General features: G+C 40.9%; 2 protein-coding genes across 2 annotated transcripts; one reads left to right on the top strand and one right to left on the bottom strand.

The window, feature by feature from the left end:
• The first annotated feature begins 2,546 nt into the window (after positions 1 to 2,546).
• On the top strand, positions 2,547 to 5,259 carry timm23a (translocase of inner mitochondrial membrane 23 homolog a (yeast)). The gene is made up of 7 exons (XM_086139379.1): positions 2,547 to 2,916; positions 3,053 to 3,111; positions 3,188 to 3,281; positions 3,599 to 3,683; positions 3,785 to 3,843; positions 3,968 to 4,078; positions 4,486 to 5,259. Exons 1-7 carry the CDS (start codon positions 2,811 to 2,813, stop codon positions 4,602 to 4,604), a joined length of 633 nt encoding a protein of 210 aa, XP_085995505.1. The 5' UTR covers positions 2,547 to 2,810; the 3' UTR covers positions 4,605 to 5,259.
• Positions 5,260 to 5,612: 353 nt separating this feature from the next.
• Positions 5,613 to 15,446, bottom strand: LOC147215310 (alpha-N-acetylgalactosaminide alpha-2,6-sialyltransferase 1-like). The gene is made up of 9 exons (XM_086139377.1): positions 15,214 to 15,446; positions 14,798 to 15,080; positions 13,955 to 14,117; positions 11,505 to 11,667; positions 7,881 to 8,019; positions 7,701 to 7,804; positions 6,851 to 6,931; positions 6,569 to 6,668; positions 5,613 to 5,931 (listed from the first exon to the last, which is right to left on the bottom strand). The coding sequence occupies exons 1-9, from the start codon at positions 15,312 to 15,314 to the stop codon at positions 5,731 to 5,733; spliced, it is 1,335 nt and encodes a 444-aa protein (XP_085995503.1). The 5' UTR covers positions 15,315 to 15,446; the 3' UTR covers positions 5,613 to 5,730.
• Positions 15,447 to 15,498: the final 52 nt, after the last annotated feature.

Raw genomic sequence — 15,498 nt, 5'->3', positions numbered from 1 at the left:
AATAAAAGAGGGTGTGGATATGGATGGGTGGGGGTACATGTGTGCTCGGATGGGTGTGTGCGCTTGTCTCTGTTTTTCCTGTTTTCCACTCAAGTTCGGTCGCCGCTTTTGTCTTGTTCTCCCAGTCTGGTATGAAACACTCTTCAAGCATCTCGTAATGTATTCTGCAGTCAGCTCTCACCATTTGCCAATGCTGGGGCCCAGTGCTCCCAGGACTTACAATCAAAGTGTGCTTGTGTGTGTGTGTGGGAGAAAGAGCGAGAAAGACAGGTTGATTTACACTGCTAAGCATGTGCATTCTCCACATAATGAACAGCTCCAGATTTCCTCCACTTGGTAAATATTTGATGATGGAGCAGCGGAATGATTTTAGCTGGATAACAGAGGAGTCCTAAGCTGCAGGGAACGGCTCAAAAGTTGTATTTCAAACCCCTCTCTCCCTTGTCCTCTTCCCATGTAAATAAGGCCAACTCCCCCTAACTCCACACACCCCTCTGAGGCAGTTTAAAGACCCAACACTGTCTCCTTGTCTCCTTGACAACCAGCATACACTGGGGTCCTGTCGAGGCCTCTCTGTCTTTTGTGTTTGGGAGCTCAGAGAGACAGAAAGAAAGAAGGACGGAGGGAAAGAAAGAAAGAAAGAGGAAGAGGGGACAGGATGAAAACAAGAACTGCGGGTAAAGGGGATAATCGGAGAAAAAAAAAAAAAAAAAAATGACATCACATCTATTTTACCCCCTGGCAAATTTGAGGGATGATCAGCCCCCGAGGTACAGAATGGGTGGCATCAGGGTCTGGGAGCGTGCGTGGGAGAGAGAGAGAGAGAGAGAGAGAGAGAAAGAGTGTGTGAGAGTGAACGAGTGTGGGAGAGAGAGAGAAAGAGTGTGAGAGTGAATGTGTGTGTGAGAGAGAGAGAGAGAGAGAGAGGCCCAGGGCTGAATGGGGCATTGTGGGAAGACAGTGGGCACACTGGGCAGTAACACAGAGAACACTAACTCACACATCATGCCAGAGTCTGAAAACACCCACACTGGGTGACAATGGCAAACTTCATCGCTCCACTTGGCCCCCTCTGAATACACACACACACATACACACACAATGACAGAATCCAACTAAGATGCAGTGTTATTCGTGAAATTCAACACACTAAATTCCTTCAGTGCCTGCGTCTCTTTTGACTGGCAGCAGATGGCCGGCCAGCGCTGCGTCCAAACGAGCACATACATGTGCTTGTGTGCGGCCCTGCCCTGCCCTGCCCGCCCGGTGCATCACGGGTAACACACGTCGGGCCCTTACGAAGTGGGATGTTCGGGGGCCCGACAGGTGGAATGAAAAACACATGCAGCTCTCCTCCTCCGCTCCGAGAGATGGGTATCGCAAATGTGTCCGCCGCGAGCGTCAAATAAATAACCGGACAGAGGAGTGTGGGAGGACGGCTGAGGTTTTTGGCCCCAGCTGACGGCTCCTGTGATTTCCAGCGCGATGCTGCCCTCTAGTGGTGAAAGGGAGGAACTGCATCTCACCGGTAATGACACTGATGTGAAATCCAAGCAACGAGTACGCGTTTGTTTATATATATGTCATTTTAAATAGCGGAAATCAATAAATCAACATTTTATAAAGAAGTGTAAATACCGTGTGGATTATGGGATTCTGACAAAAAATGAGCAAGAACTTGTTTAAAAAAAAGAAGAGAAAAAATTAAGGGGGTGGAGGTCATGAGATTCTGTCACGTTTATACCTTAGGCTCAAGGCCTAAAAGGTGGTTGACCGCTTTTTAAAAAAAAAAATTAATAATTTAAAATAAATATAATTGAGAAACAAGCTGGGTGCTGAGCAACTTAAAAAGAATACTCTCAAAGAATGAAAGGATGAAATGCACATTATTTTGCCTTCGCGTCTTTTTTCGGGCATTTATTTTTCCTCTTGTGATGACCTACTTTACAAAAGGAGCTAAATCACAATTTGAGCTGAAGAAACAATACTCTCTTTAAAACAGAAATTAAAACAAAACCTGAATGGACCCTTTATTTTGTTATCACTTCCAGTAACAGGGTTGACAGCACGAGGAAGGAGAGTTTAAAAGACACTGATTCAGTCATGTGATGTGAGAAAGAAAGACAAATCCATTAATTATTTACCTTTACCTCTTTATCACTTATAAGCCTAGCTTTACTTGTTAACGTTTACTTGTTAAAGTTAGCACTGGTAAAGTGTGTGTGTGTGTGTGTGTGTGTGTGTGTGTGTGTGTGTGTGTGTGTGTGTGTGTGTGTGTGTGTGTGTGTTGTCCTTGAGTTAATGAGACTGATCTCAGATCCGCCGCGGTGTCGTAAAATCCCGTGATCTGGGAGCTTTACCACAACCAATGTGTCGCCCGTCTGACCATCGTCACGTAACAATAAACGGGACAAAATAGAATATCGGAATAATAAATAGACTTACTTTCACACCGTAGACTACATTATTTAAAATTAAACAGTTATTTTTCCACATTACGTGAGCCGTTTTGTGACGTCACAACCCAGATCGCTTTACGGCAGAGCGTGCTGCTGCTGCTGCTAGTGGAGGTCAGGGGCATGATTAGCAGAGGAACTAGCAAGTCAACTAAAATGCCGTTTTTACTTGGAAAAAGAGCTTGATATCGCCAACAGAAATCGCTCTGGCTACATTGTTGTTGTTTATTTGAAGGATCCCAGCTCCGTGTTTGTCTCGGTCTCCCCGGATCCCAAGCTTTGCGACACAGTTAGCGCTTCGGGCTGTGTGACTTCACATTTCTCCCAGGTAGATCATCCGGATCTTTTACGACCATGGACAACAACTCCCAGGGAAGCGGGGGGCTCAAAGCAAGTTTCGGGGGTCTGTTCGGTGGCGGGGCGCCCGAGTATTCCAACACAGAACTCGCCGGTGTCCCGTGTAAGTTAAACGCCTAGCGTTGCCGCAGTTAGCTTCAAGCTAGCTGTGCCGGCGGCTAATACCAATGTAGCTTTGAGAAACATTACATCACTATCTGACATTTCTTGTTCACAATTCTAACTCTATATACTTTCAGTAACCGGAATGAGTCCTCTGTCCCCTTACCTTAATGTCGACCCTCGGTACCTGGTCCAGGTAAGAGTTTACTTTGTGTAAGGTGTTCAGGTGCCATGAATTGTCGAGGCTAATTACTTTTAATGTTGCGTTGAAGGACACTGATGAGTTCATTCTCCCCACCGGTGCCAGTAAAACGAGAGGAAGGTTCGAACTGGCGTTCTTTACCATCGGAGGCTCCTGTATTACAGGTAGAAAATATTTACAACTGCTGAAAAAACAGATCTATTCCTTTTCCTCTGCTATGAACTTTGGATTTCATGCATATATAGTGTGCAGAAGTTGCATCCAAGTTCAGTGTTTGTAAGATGTAAGTTTCAAGCATCCATCTCACTCAACACATTTTGTTGATGGACAGGTGAAATGTAAAAAAATAATTGGGGGGGCTGTGTCAAATCCAAATATTTAGTTGACTTGAATGTATCTTTCCATCAACTTTCCCGGTAGTAGTTGTTTTCTCTATGCTAGTATTTGGTTGTCTCCTAACACTTTCTCTCCCTGTCATCAGGGGCGGCGTTTGGAGCTGTCAATGGTCTTCGGATGGGCCTGAAAGAAACCAGGGACATGGCTTGGTCCAAACCTCGCAACGTACAGTGAGTGTGGCGTTGAAGAACACAAAGATGAGCGATTGTTATCTGTTGCCAACATAAGGTACTTCCTTATTTACACACAATGTAACCTTTCACCCCTGCAGAATTCTCAACATGGTGACCAGACAGGGGGCTTCGTGGGCCAACACGTTGGGCTCTGTAGGTAAGTCTGTTGGTGTGTTATATAACATACACCCTCAGCGATGTAAAGATTTTCATTAGTCTAATTCATTAGACTAACAGACACAACAGATGAACAACATTTGAATCACTGTTTGTCGTTGCAGCTTTGTTATATAGCGCTTTCGGTGTGGCAATAGAGAAGGCCAGAGGGGCGGAGGATGACATCAACACCGTTGCTGCTGGGACGCTAACTGGGATGCTCTTTAAATCATCCAGTAGGTGTCTCTCCTGCGGATTTGTCTCGAGATTGGCCTGACAGTATTTGATTTAGAGAATTTGCAATTGTGTTTCTGTGCGCTATTGTCCCACTTGGGGGCGGACTGATTTGGGATTCACTGCCTCCAATGAAGCAGAACATGTTCATACATAGTATGTAAAAAGGAAAAAAATCAAAAGGGCTTATCTGCAACTTCTTTGGTAGTTTGGGTTTCAATCTTTCACTGTAATCCCACTCAAAGTATCACCTCCTCTCTGTTGTTGACAAATATTTGTACGCTGCAAATAAGTTTTATACTCTATACTGATCAGCCATGTTCCTTTGGGCAAGATCCAACAGATAGATGTTGTCATATTTTGCTTTGAATCTTATCTGATCATTCTGAAACCTTGTTTGTGTTTGCAGGTGGTCTGAAGGGTGTTGCTCGTGGGGGTCTGGTGGGTTTGGCCTTGTCCAGTGCCTACGCTGTTTACAACAACTGGGACCATCTCACCGGATCTTCCTCGTCCTCCAGGCTCTACTAAACCTTCAGTTCTCCACCTAGTTTTGGGGCCAAACATCTCCAGAATGTAGCCTTTAACCACAGCGTGAAGAAGAGCTTGCCTCTGGTCAAATGCAACGTTCTCTCATATCCACTCTCCGGGAGGTATTTCTGGGATGCAGACGATGAAAACTCGGATTGAATTCCAGCGGACTTCCAGATGTGCGCCGTCCTCAAACACCTCACATCATTTAATGTTTATCCTTCCAGCTCTTTCTGTCACAGAAATGCTTGTGAAGAGAGAACATGGAGGCGTGCCATTTGTCTAATAGTTGATGTAAGACTTACTGGTGACAGTAGATTTGGAATCAAGAGAACCCATGACTCACGGGTTACATGAGCCAATATAGATTTGTAAGGTCGTGTATGTATGTGTGTGCGTGCTATTCGCCAGATGAATGTCGGTGGATTTCTGTCCTGAAGTTGGACTGCAAAGACTTTTATCCAGTAAAAATTGATATTTAATAATAAAAGAGAACCTTTCGGTCGGTTCTACCATTGTAAATAATAGAGGTGTAACAGAGGTGTAACAGAAAGAATCTCGCCTGATGTTGTTAATCTGTACCAATTAAAGTTGGTATCTGTGCGTCTCCATCAAACTGTAAAAATAAATAATAAAACACAAGAATGATCCAGGACACAGTGTTACATTGCACAGAAACAATTTTCCATTATATAGCGCTGCATAAAATACAACCAATAAGAAAAAGTTGTTTAAAATGTACATGATGAAATGAGTATCCACATTTGGGAGTGAGTGATTTTGCATTAAATAAGACCATTTAATTAATATATCCTTTATTAATCCCTTGTGGGGAAATTGGTTCTCTGCATTTAACCCATCAGAGAAGGACCTTGAGCAGTAGGCTGCCGTTCACTCTTTCACACTCGGAGGAGTTGGGAATCGAATAAGGAATGTTTGGTTCTTAAGACGATTGCTCTACATCCTACACTTTGGTTTTCAAAATCTGTCAAAAAGTAAAGCCACCACCCAATTCGGTCAGTTTTAATAGTTAAGTTTTTGCTTAAAAAAGTGTGTGATGCAGTTGTGTATGATAAATACCAATAAAGTAACTCCAGTTCTTGATGGTACTGCAATTCCCAGCTGATCAGTGCTCTGGCGTACTTGATTCTGAATGCGTCCTTTGATACAGTTTCAATATTTTACTATCATGTAATTTTTTCCACAGATTCTTTTCTAAGACGTAGTCGTGGTTTGCGTAGAAAATTACGCGGGTCTTCACACCCCTCTCAAAGTAGTAGTTAAAATACTCCTTGTAGTCCTCGGTCATGAAGCCATATGCGCTTACCTGTGAACAACATCAAGGAGTTGTAGTTCAGACATACACACACACACACTTCATTATAATGGTTACCTTTCGGCAAACTGCACTTGCCCTCAAATGTTTTCAAAGATAAATTCCTGGCACACATATAAAAAAAAAAATATATATATATAATTTTCTTTATTATTTCTGTTGTACCTGGCTACTGTGAAAATGGTTAAAATCTGTCTAAAAAAATATAATGAGCAAATTTTCATTTTTTCTTTTTACTGTATTGACAGATAATCCAATTAGCACAAAGCTGAAACAAGTTTCTTTCTATCTTGTACTGAAAATAATGGAGAAGAAATGTTCAGGTGACAATTTACATTTTACAAAAGCTCTGCATATTTGTGTATTCACTACTCATGTCAGATTTATATTCATAATCTGTCAACCATTCTACTCTATTCTACTTCCCTAAATTAAATTTAGGTACTCTAAGATTATATGATTTATTCTATATCATACTGAGCATCTTACAGAGCTGGAAACCAAATCCAGTTGCACTGCCCAACGTGTGCCCTGCAGTGTCAATAACTGTCCTCTTCTATTTATGTATTTACTTTTGGACTGTCAACTAAACTTCATTCTCCCAAGAGTTATGAAAAAGCCAACTCACAACGTCACAGACGTGCAGCGCCAGCAAGAGCGTGAACGCGCCGTTGGTCGGCCGCACGATGGCCCAGTAGGTGTTGTTCAAATGAGGAGACCTCAGGAACCTAGAGGAAATAAAAATTTATATTTAGGTATATCATGGATTCCAGAGCAACATATAATAGTCCTGCTGGAGTACCACTTTTTTATAATATTTTTTATAATAAACTTTTTTATAATATTGTCAAAATAGTCTTAAAGACATGAAAGATTTCTAGACTAATGAGATTTAAAAAAAAAAACGGACCTGTTGCGGTTGTATCTCAGAAAGTCCTGATGCAAAACGTAGAAGCTGCTTTCATTGTACCGTTGATAGTACGTCCTCGGCCTGGAGACTCGACAGACAAACAGCGATGCTAAACATTAAAAAAATAAATCCATTAAAGTTACACGAATAAAACGGGTTAAAATGTTTTCTTCCAGAGGCAGAAACATAAGGATGAGGATAGCGTGGATAGTGTGATGGATGGTGACACATAAATTGAGAGATTATGAATATAACAGTAGAAGAATGCTGAGGTCGGAACTGGAGATTTATGCAATAACATTTATTAACTTTTAATAACATATTAATAACATATTATAATAACATATAACGTTTGATAACATTTAACAATAATATTTATGCATATATTTTTATTTGTATTTCTTATTCTCCCTCCTTCCCACTATTATCTATTATTGTTATGTTTTACTTGAAGCTCTGGCACAACAATTTCCTTCGGGATAAATAAAGTTGTTCTTATTCTTATTCTTATTCTTATTTTTATTCTTATTCTTATTCTTATTCTTATTATTCTTAAAAAAACATGAGAGAAGTGTTGTTGATATTCCACAAGTTAAATGTTAATACTGATATTTTTAAGCCATAATGGCGAGACTCCTTTTTTCAAGTAAATTTGCTGATGAAAAAGCAGTTACACATTTACATATATAAACCCCAAATTAGAAAATGTAATATTCATCCCCGTTGAACATTTTCAATTAAGATGTTCAATTAAAAGTGTTTCTCTTACCGAATGGGTGATCACTTCAGGAATACAACTAGTACCATCATCATCGAATAGGAACATAAACATATTTCGATTTAGATTTACCGTGCGTTTCTGTACGGACCCGCGGTCACCCTCTCTCCTTTGAGAAGACCTTGGAGCCACTGGTAATCCCTCATCCCCTCCGGAATCATCACATATTTGATCCCCTGTGCAGATGAAGATGAGGATGAGGAAGTACGGAGGGTTTTTATGCCGTTAAAACTGCACCACGAGTTCCGTCACCTCATCGTAAGGGGCCGACTTGTACCCGTACTTCTTGAAATAGTACAAGGAGGCGGTGATGGAGTGGGCCGTGTGGACGTACACCGACGTCCGGTTCCCCACGTCCTCCTCGTAGCCCTTGGTCAAGGCCGCGTTCATCCTGTCGTAGAAACAAGTGACACGTTTCTGTACCTTAAAGGCATTTATCGATCGTAAAATCTGAAAACCAGGAAAACACAGGATTATTAGGATTCAGCCCCAGAATTTGAGGATGAGGGCCATAAAATGCATCTAATGAGAACAAAATATGAAGTGTGATGTCACGTTTTAAGATCATTTCTGGTCAAATTATGCAAACACATGGGGTAAATATCCCTGCTGGGTTGTTTTTACATTATTGTTTTATAATCTCTATTACTGTTATTATCTTATTTTTCTTTTCCTTTTGGCTTTTCCCTTCAGGGGTCACTCCAGCGAATCAACCTTCTCCATCTAACCCTATTCTCTGTATCCTCCTCTCACACCAAATAGCATCCATTACAGATGGATGGAGTGTTACTATAAATTACATGCAGGATTTGACCTGTAACGTGTAATAAAGTATGAATATGCAAGGCTCATTGGACAAATTGTTTTCCAAATTTCATTAAATGAATGATTCATTTAATTACATTTCATTTGAATTAATGAAAAATGCGCCGATCTCCTCTTTCAGGTCCCACAGGCGTTGAAACATTTTGCCCAAACTTAACCGTCAGACGCGAAAGCGGTAAAGTAAGTCCTGATGATCCGCATCAGTTTCCTCCAGGAACGCCATAAACTGACGACGCTGGAGCCCCATTGCGCGGATAAAGTTCACAAATTTTACGACTGGATTCACGACATGGTTAAGCTGCAAGACAGACTTAACCAGTGATGATACAATGAAGGAAAATAACATCCTGCTCAGGGTTTTCATCTTTTACTTGATCCTGGATTCTTTTCAACAGCCCAACGTTTTTTTTCCTGTTAAATTTTGTGATCCATCCGTCGGGACATTGGCAAGTTTACTCCAAGGTAGTTTACGCTTCTCAACGTTGTATTTGCGCTGTGTCGTTTATATTGTTGCCTTTTTGCTTATTTGGCTTGCTATATATCCGTCAATCAGTTCAACAGGGCGAGTCACAGTCCCGCGTGACAAACTGATCTTTTCAAATTTGCCTTGGCTTTCCGGACTCGGAACACCTGCTGTCTCCACCATGCAATCTTTCAAAAACTCGCTATCGGAGAAAGGCTTGCCAGCTTTTGCTAATTTGAATGCCAGCAAAAAAATCTGCCTTGGTAGTCGATTCTTGACTCTTGGTTTGTAGGTGGAAAAAATGTTGCAGAGTCTGTAAATTAGCTGCCAACCTCTCAACAGTAGCTTCCCGCCCTTTCGCTGACTGCTTACTAACGTAATTGGCATGTTTCGTAGTAAAAAGACGGCTGATATTGTACTCCTCAAAAAACGCAACAGTTTCTTGGCATATCAAGCCTGTGATCGGACTTCTTTGAAAAAATATTTTGTTGTCCATTTCGTATTAAACAGTCGGCACTCACTGTCCACTTTTCATTACTTTGACGCACTCATATTTACAGAAGGGTTCTTTGGGAAAAGCTCAACGGAGAAGAAGAGGGCACCAAAAAGGTACGCCATCTCTTGGGGAAATGTGGGCATGCAGGGGAAAAGTAAATGATCAAGGTTTGCCGGTATCTGTAATATAAATTTTATATTTAAATAAAACTGGGACATGTTTGGCGGGCCCGATTAAAAAGACCAACGGGCCGAATGTGGCCCACGGGCCGCAGTTTGCTCATATGTGCCCTAAGTTCTTGAAATCCTCCAACGTCTTGATCTCCACTCCTTGTAGCCTCACCGTTCCACCTGAGTTCCTCTCATTCACACACATTTACTCTGTCTTGCTGCAATTAACTTTCACTCCTCTTCTTTCCAGCACATGCCTCCACCTCTCGAGATTTTCCTCAACCTGTTCCCTGCTCTCACTACAGATCGCAATGTCATCTGTAAACATCATGGTCCATGGAGATTCCTGTCTAACCTGATCTTTCAGCCTGTCCATCACCACTGCAAACTAGACGGGGCTCAGAGCTGATCCTTGATGATGCCCCACCTCCACTTTCAACTTCTTTGTTTTCACCTACAGCACACGTCAGCACTGTCTCACAGCTAGCATACATGTCCTGCACCAGTCGAACATACTTCACTGCCACTCTAGACTTCCTCATACAATACCAGAGTTCCTCTCTTTGCACCCTGTCATATGCTTTCTCTAGGTTTAAAAAAGTGCAATGCAGCTCCCTCTGACCTTCTCAGTACTTCTCTATTAGCATACTCCAAGCAAATACTGCATCTGTAGTACTCCTTTTGGGCATGAAGCCATACTGCTGTTCACAAATGCTGACTTCTGCTCTCAGTCAAGTTTCCACCACTCTTCATCACCCTTATTCTTAAAAATGGGCACCATCACATTCTTCTCCATTCCTCAGGCATCTTCTCACTCTTATAAACCCTGCTGAAAAATCTAGAAAGTCTACTGCTGCCTCTCCCAGACACTTCCATACCTCCACAGGTATATCATCAGGGCTATATCTATTATTATCAAGATTTCTAATCACCTCAGTTCCTCGGCCAAGTCACAGCGTGTTGCTGGGTTTCAAACAGTTGGGCCGTTTACTCGTTCTGGGTGGCTGTTTGTGCCCGCCGTTTTACCTAAAACACACCTGGCGAAGGTGGCAGTTTTGAGACCGAGCATGAATCCGGTCTCCTCATTGTTCATCTCGGGAGGTCACGACTTCTGCCACGCTCACTATTTCCACTCCTACATCTGGGCACTGCTTCCATTTGCACCCTGAGACAGAGGCCGCCCTGTTCGTACCCAGCATCAAGATCCACCCGGAGCCATCGCCTCAAGTTGAGGGGACAAACAACATCATTTTAACTGAAAATGTTCAACGAGGATGAATATTACATTTTCTAATATGGGGTTTATGCATGTAAATGTGTAACTGGTTTTTCATCAGCAAATTTACTTGAAAAACGGAATTTCACCATCATGGCTTAAAAATATCAGTATCAACATTTAACCTGTGGGATATCAACAACACATCTGTCATGTTTTTTAAGAAGAATAAGAATAAGAATAAGAATAAGAATAAGAATAAGAATAAGAATAACTTTATTTATCCCAAAGGAAATTGTTGTGCCAGAGTTATAAGAAAAACATAACAATAATAAATAACAATAATAAATAATTGTGGAAAATTGTACAAACAGATTAAAATATATATATGTATATGAAGTGTCTTAAGTAACAAGTGAAGACTGTAAAGTGTCTTAAGGTCTTAAGGTCTTTTCTAGTTTTAGTTTTTCCTATTTTCCAAATCAGCTAAAATGTACAGAGATTGCTTTTTGGCCGACTCCAAGAAGCTATGAATGAACATCCGCGTTCTGCCACTCCCATGTTGACCCACATGATGGTGGCGCAAAAACAGAATTAGTGTGCTTATCTCCACTAGACAGCAATTAAGATATGCTGTATCAACATCTGCACACTATGTCATTCAATCTAACAAACGTCATTATGCATACAACGTCTCATTACTTACCGAAACACATAATCGTGCCCGTCGATTTCTTTTCCCATTTTTGAGCCGCTGAGGATTCCGGCAGTTCCGACCACGGCGCAGCGGATGCATCCATTGCTGCCTGGTTTTGGGGAGAGGAGCGGCTCCTTGGGCTCCGGGATCAACTTCACAGCAGCCATCACATCTTTAATAAAAAAAAAAAAAGCCACGTTATAAAACATACAACAACATTTATGAGGCCTTAAATTGTTATGATGTGTGAATGAGACAGTGAATGGTTGTACGTCTCTATGTGATGTGTGAATGAGAGTGTGGATAGTTGTATGTTTATGGATGACGTGAATAAATTGAATGAATGAAAGGTATATTTATATGTTTTTATAGTACATGTGCATGAGAATGAATGGTTATGTGTCTATATGATGTGAGAATGAGGTGAATGTTTGTATGTGTCTATAATACATGTAAATGAGAGGCTGAATTGTGGTACGGCTGGCAGCCATCAGACTGTATAATTCCTCTGTGATTGCCAGTTCTCGGGGTCAGTTGGCTTTTGGTAGAGTTATTGTGTATAATAATTCTCCGTATGTGCAATTGTCTTCTGTGGAATGACTGATTTCCTGTACAACAACCCTGATTTATACACATAATTACTCCATGTAATCATATACATGTACCTCTAAATACACATCTATATATATTTTCACATACCTTTAAATTTTTTTGATTTGTTCCTTTCGATCTTTACAGTTTTCTTTTTATTATTCATTTTATTCTTTTTTTTTTTACATAGAGTTCTTTTTTTGATTCTTCCCCACTTTGTCGCAGGAGCTGCTTTCAACAAAAAGCAATTTCCCCCTGTGGAAACATTAAAATATTCTGATTCTGATGTCTATATAAGTCCCCACGATCGACTGGCGACGGGTCCAGAAAGAACCCCTGCTTCTCATCCAGTGATCGCTGTGATCTTCTCCTGTACTCCCAGTTAGTGCAGGTTGAGCAGTATAACTCATGAATGAGAACATTTTTCAAACAAATATGGGTTGTTTAATGGGAAATCTAATTGCTGTCAAGGTCTTGGAAGCTGCTGCAGACCTCGGGGTGGGTGTTTGAGTCTCACGTTCCCGAAATCTGCAAGCCTGACAAGTTGATTGGTACTCTATTTGCCAATAGGCAGTTCTGTAAAACTAACATTTAAGTAGAATGAAGTAATCTGCAGTATTTTTGTTGGAAAATCATCCGTTCATCTCAAATACCGTTTGTCTATTTGTCTAAATTCGTCGATTTCGCCCGACTGGGGCGCAATCTTTTCTGAAGCAAGAGGATTTTCGATCCCTAGCCTGAAAAATGTTTTAATGTGTAAAACATTCTACCTTTAAGAACATGTTAAACAAACGCTGTTGATGGTATGCACCCAGTAAATATGCACCCAATTAACTCCAGAGACTGTTGAGTATGTTCACAGTTAATCATTAAACTGTCTTTGTGATTGACTTTATGTGTATTGACTTTCAGTTTTTGCTGTTTGTTTCTGTATCAAGCCAAATATTGAGAGACAAGATGAATTGGTGCGTTGACAAAGGAACATTTTGTTATAATTGTAGCCGTTTTGGTATTGAGAAAGTATTCACTGTTCACAAAATGTTTTTTCCCACCCCAAATGTCTTGAATGAAGACATGCGTGAGACGAGCTAAAATGGCTAATTTAGGAAAAAAAATGGTATTATCAGTAAATATTCAAATTGCAAATTTTAATTTTGTTCAATTTACTTGATACTTCGCTGGCCCGCGCTCAAAAATTAAATAAGAAATGTGGACATGCTATTCATTGGTAGTTCTATCGTTTCAGCTTTGATCAGGTGTTGTCTGGCAGAAGGGCGTATATTTAGGAATTTAATGGCGTATCAATTCGGCACAGATCTAGTGACCTGACCTTTGACACCCTCTCACATCATATCATTTAAAACCCTGATGTAATTACTGTGCTGAAAATTCTGAGATTGCTGAATGAAATAATTTGATAGAAATGAAAAAAAAAAAAATCAAAAATGCTATTTAATTCTAAAATGCAGTTTTACATTTTTTGCAGGCATTGTTGTCCAAGGATTTTATTCTGAGCCGAAGTTAAATTGAGATTAATACACATGGAAAACTGTGTAATATGGTTGAATCTAATAGAACAATAAATCCCTATATTTGTTCTTGTTTTATTTCTTCTGTATCTATATCTATATTCATTGCTCACAACACTGTGAACAAAATCTGTATTTTCCCAAAAGGCAACCTAATGTGGACTTTACACTATATCTTATATACTGCTACCCTTTTTGTTTTTATACTGAACATCTCAAATTTGGTTGCACAGTATTCAACTCGTGCTCTATCCCATTGACCCCCCCACTCACACACACACACACACACGCTCTCACTCACACACACACACACACACACACACACACACACACACATACCGTCGTACTTATATTGCATGAATCCAAAAGGATTGTTGAAGTGGGAGAGTCGGTTCCACTCGCTCATGTTGATGTTGTTTTTGTGCAGAAACAGACGGATGTTGGGAAGGAAAGCCTTCCTGAAACCCTCGTCATTGGAATTACGGAGAGATTCGGCACAGGTCTGAAAAAAATTAAATTCATTTGTCAAATAAAACAGCTCCCCCCTTTTATTCTCATTCAACCAGGACCATCTCAACAGCTGACCCCAAACAGGAGTTTTCGATTAGAGGGTCATTGTGCAACTTGCAAAGTGATTTCCAAAAATTATCATAAAAAAAGCTCGGAGATGGATTGATTTAGCTGTATCTGTTAAAAAACAAATATTTAAAATTATTGGGGAAAATGTAAAAGAAAAAAAAAGGAAAATGAATCACCTTACACATGCAAATAGAGATTTTCTGCGATTCACTGCCAATTTTCTCATTTTGAGACCTTGGAAGTGGCCTTATTTTAAAAATTTGGAAAATAAACTTTATTTTGAAAATCATGAGAAAAATACCAATGTTGAATCTCCAACAACTCTGTTCAAATATGCTCTAAAAAAAATGTCATAACCATGGGATAAATAATAATGGTGTCACATGTCTTCAAGAAGAGTTTTATTGGGAGGAGTTGCAACCTGTGCAACCCGACTGCGATGACGGGCGGCGGGTCCAAAGGACAAACCAAATTGCACGGTTAATACAACCAAAAAGCCTCAGAGGAAGGCAAACAGCTCCCAGCGGGTCCCACCAAAGACAAACAGAAGCATCGTCGCCCATCACCAATTCATTTAGTTCAGTCTCATAGCGGCAGGCTTACATTCTGTCTGAGCGGAGCATCCTGGTTGTAGACGTCCTCGAAATCCCAAACGGGGAGTTTCTTGAAGGAGTTGATGGATAAAAGGGGCATGGGCGTCTCCTCGGTGCGGCTCTCACCGCCGTTGAAGCTTGTCACGGTGCTCACCTTCGCCGAGTGTGTGTTTTTGATGCGAGTTACCATGTTGGAGGCGGCGGTTGTTTTGGACGCGGACCATCTGCGATGGGAGAGGTTAGGGCCTCTCTCAAGGAACACATCCGAGTACTTCCCTGTGAGGGTAGCCCAGCTGATTTGGAGATTAAGTTAGGAAGAAAAAAAAAAAAAAAAGCACAAATGTGACACAAGGCACTGACAGACATTTCACATGACGATAGAATTTGTCTTTTACATCCCAATATTTCCCTGCAAATGCAACTGACCTTATGTTAATTGAAAAGTTGTCTTTCAATATAAGAAAAATCAAAATCCCGGCTGATATCGCCAGGAGCCAAGAGAAAATCCGGGTGATATGAAGGGCCATTCCAAACGTGTCGAGTCTTTTCCTCTCGAACGACAGGACAAGTCTGCTGCTTTTATACCTGGAACTCGAGCCATGTCGGAAAACCCACAGTGAGTATTTGACACCTGGTGGCTACATGCTGTTGGGCAGGGCTTCTGGATTGTTACTGATAAATGATATACTCAATTGCTATCTCCTCTCTTAC

The sequence above is a fragment of the Fistularia commersonii genome, chromosome 32 (assembly GCF_037954325.1).
Source record: "Fistularia commersonii isolate RoL2024-O1a breed Wild chromosome 32, RoL_Fcom_v1.0, whole genome shotgun sequence".
NCBI lineage: Eukaryota > Metazoa > Chordata > Actinopteri > Syngnathiformes > Fistulariidae > Fistularia > Fistularia commersonii.
Note: the sequence above shows the minus strand (reverse complement) of the source record. Positions and strands in the feature narration are given on the sequence as shown.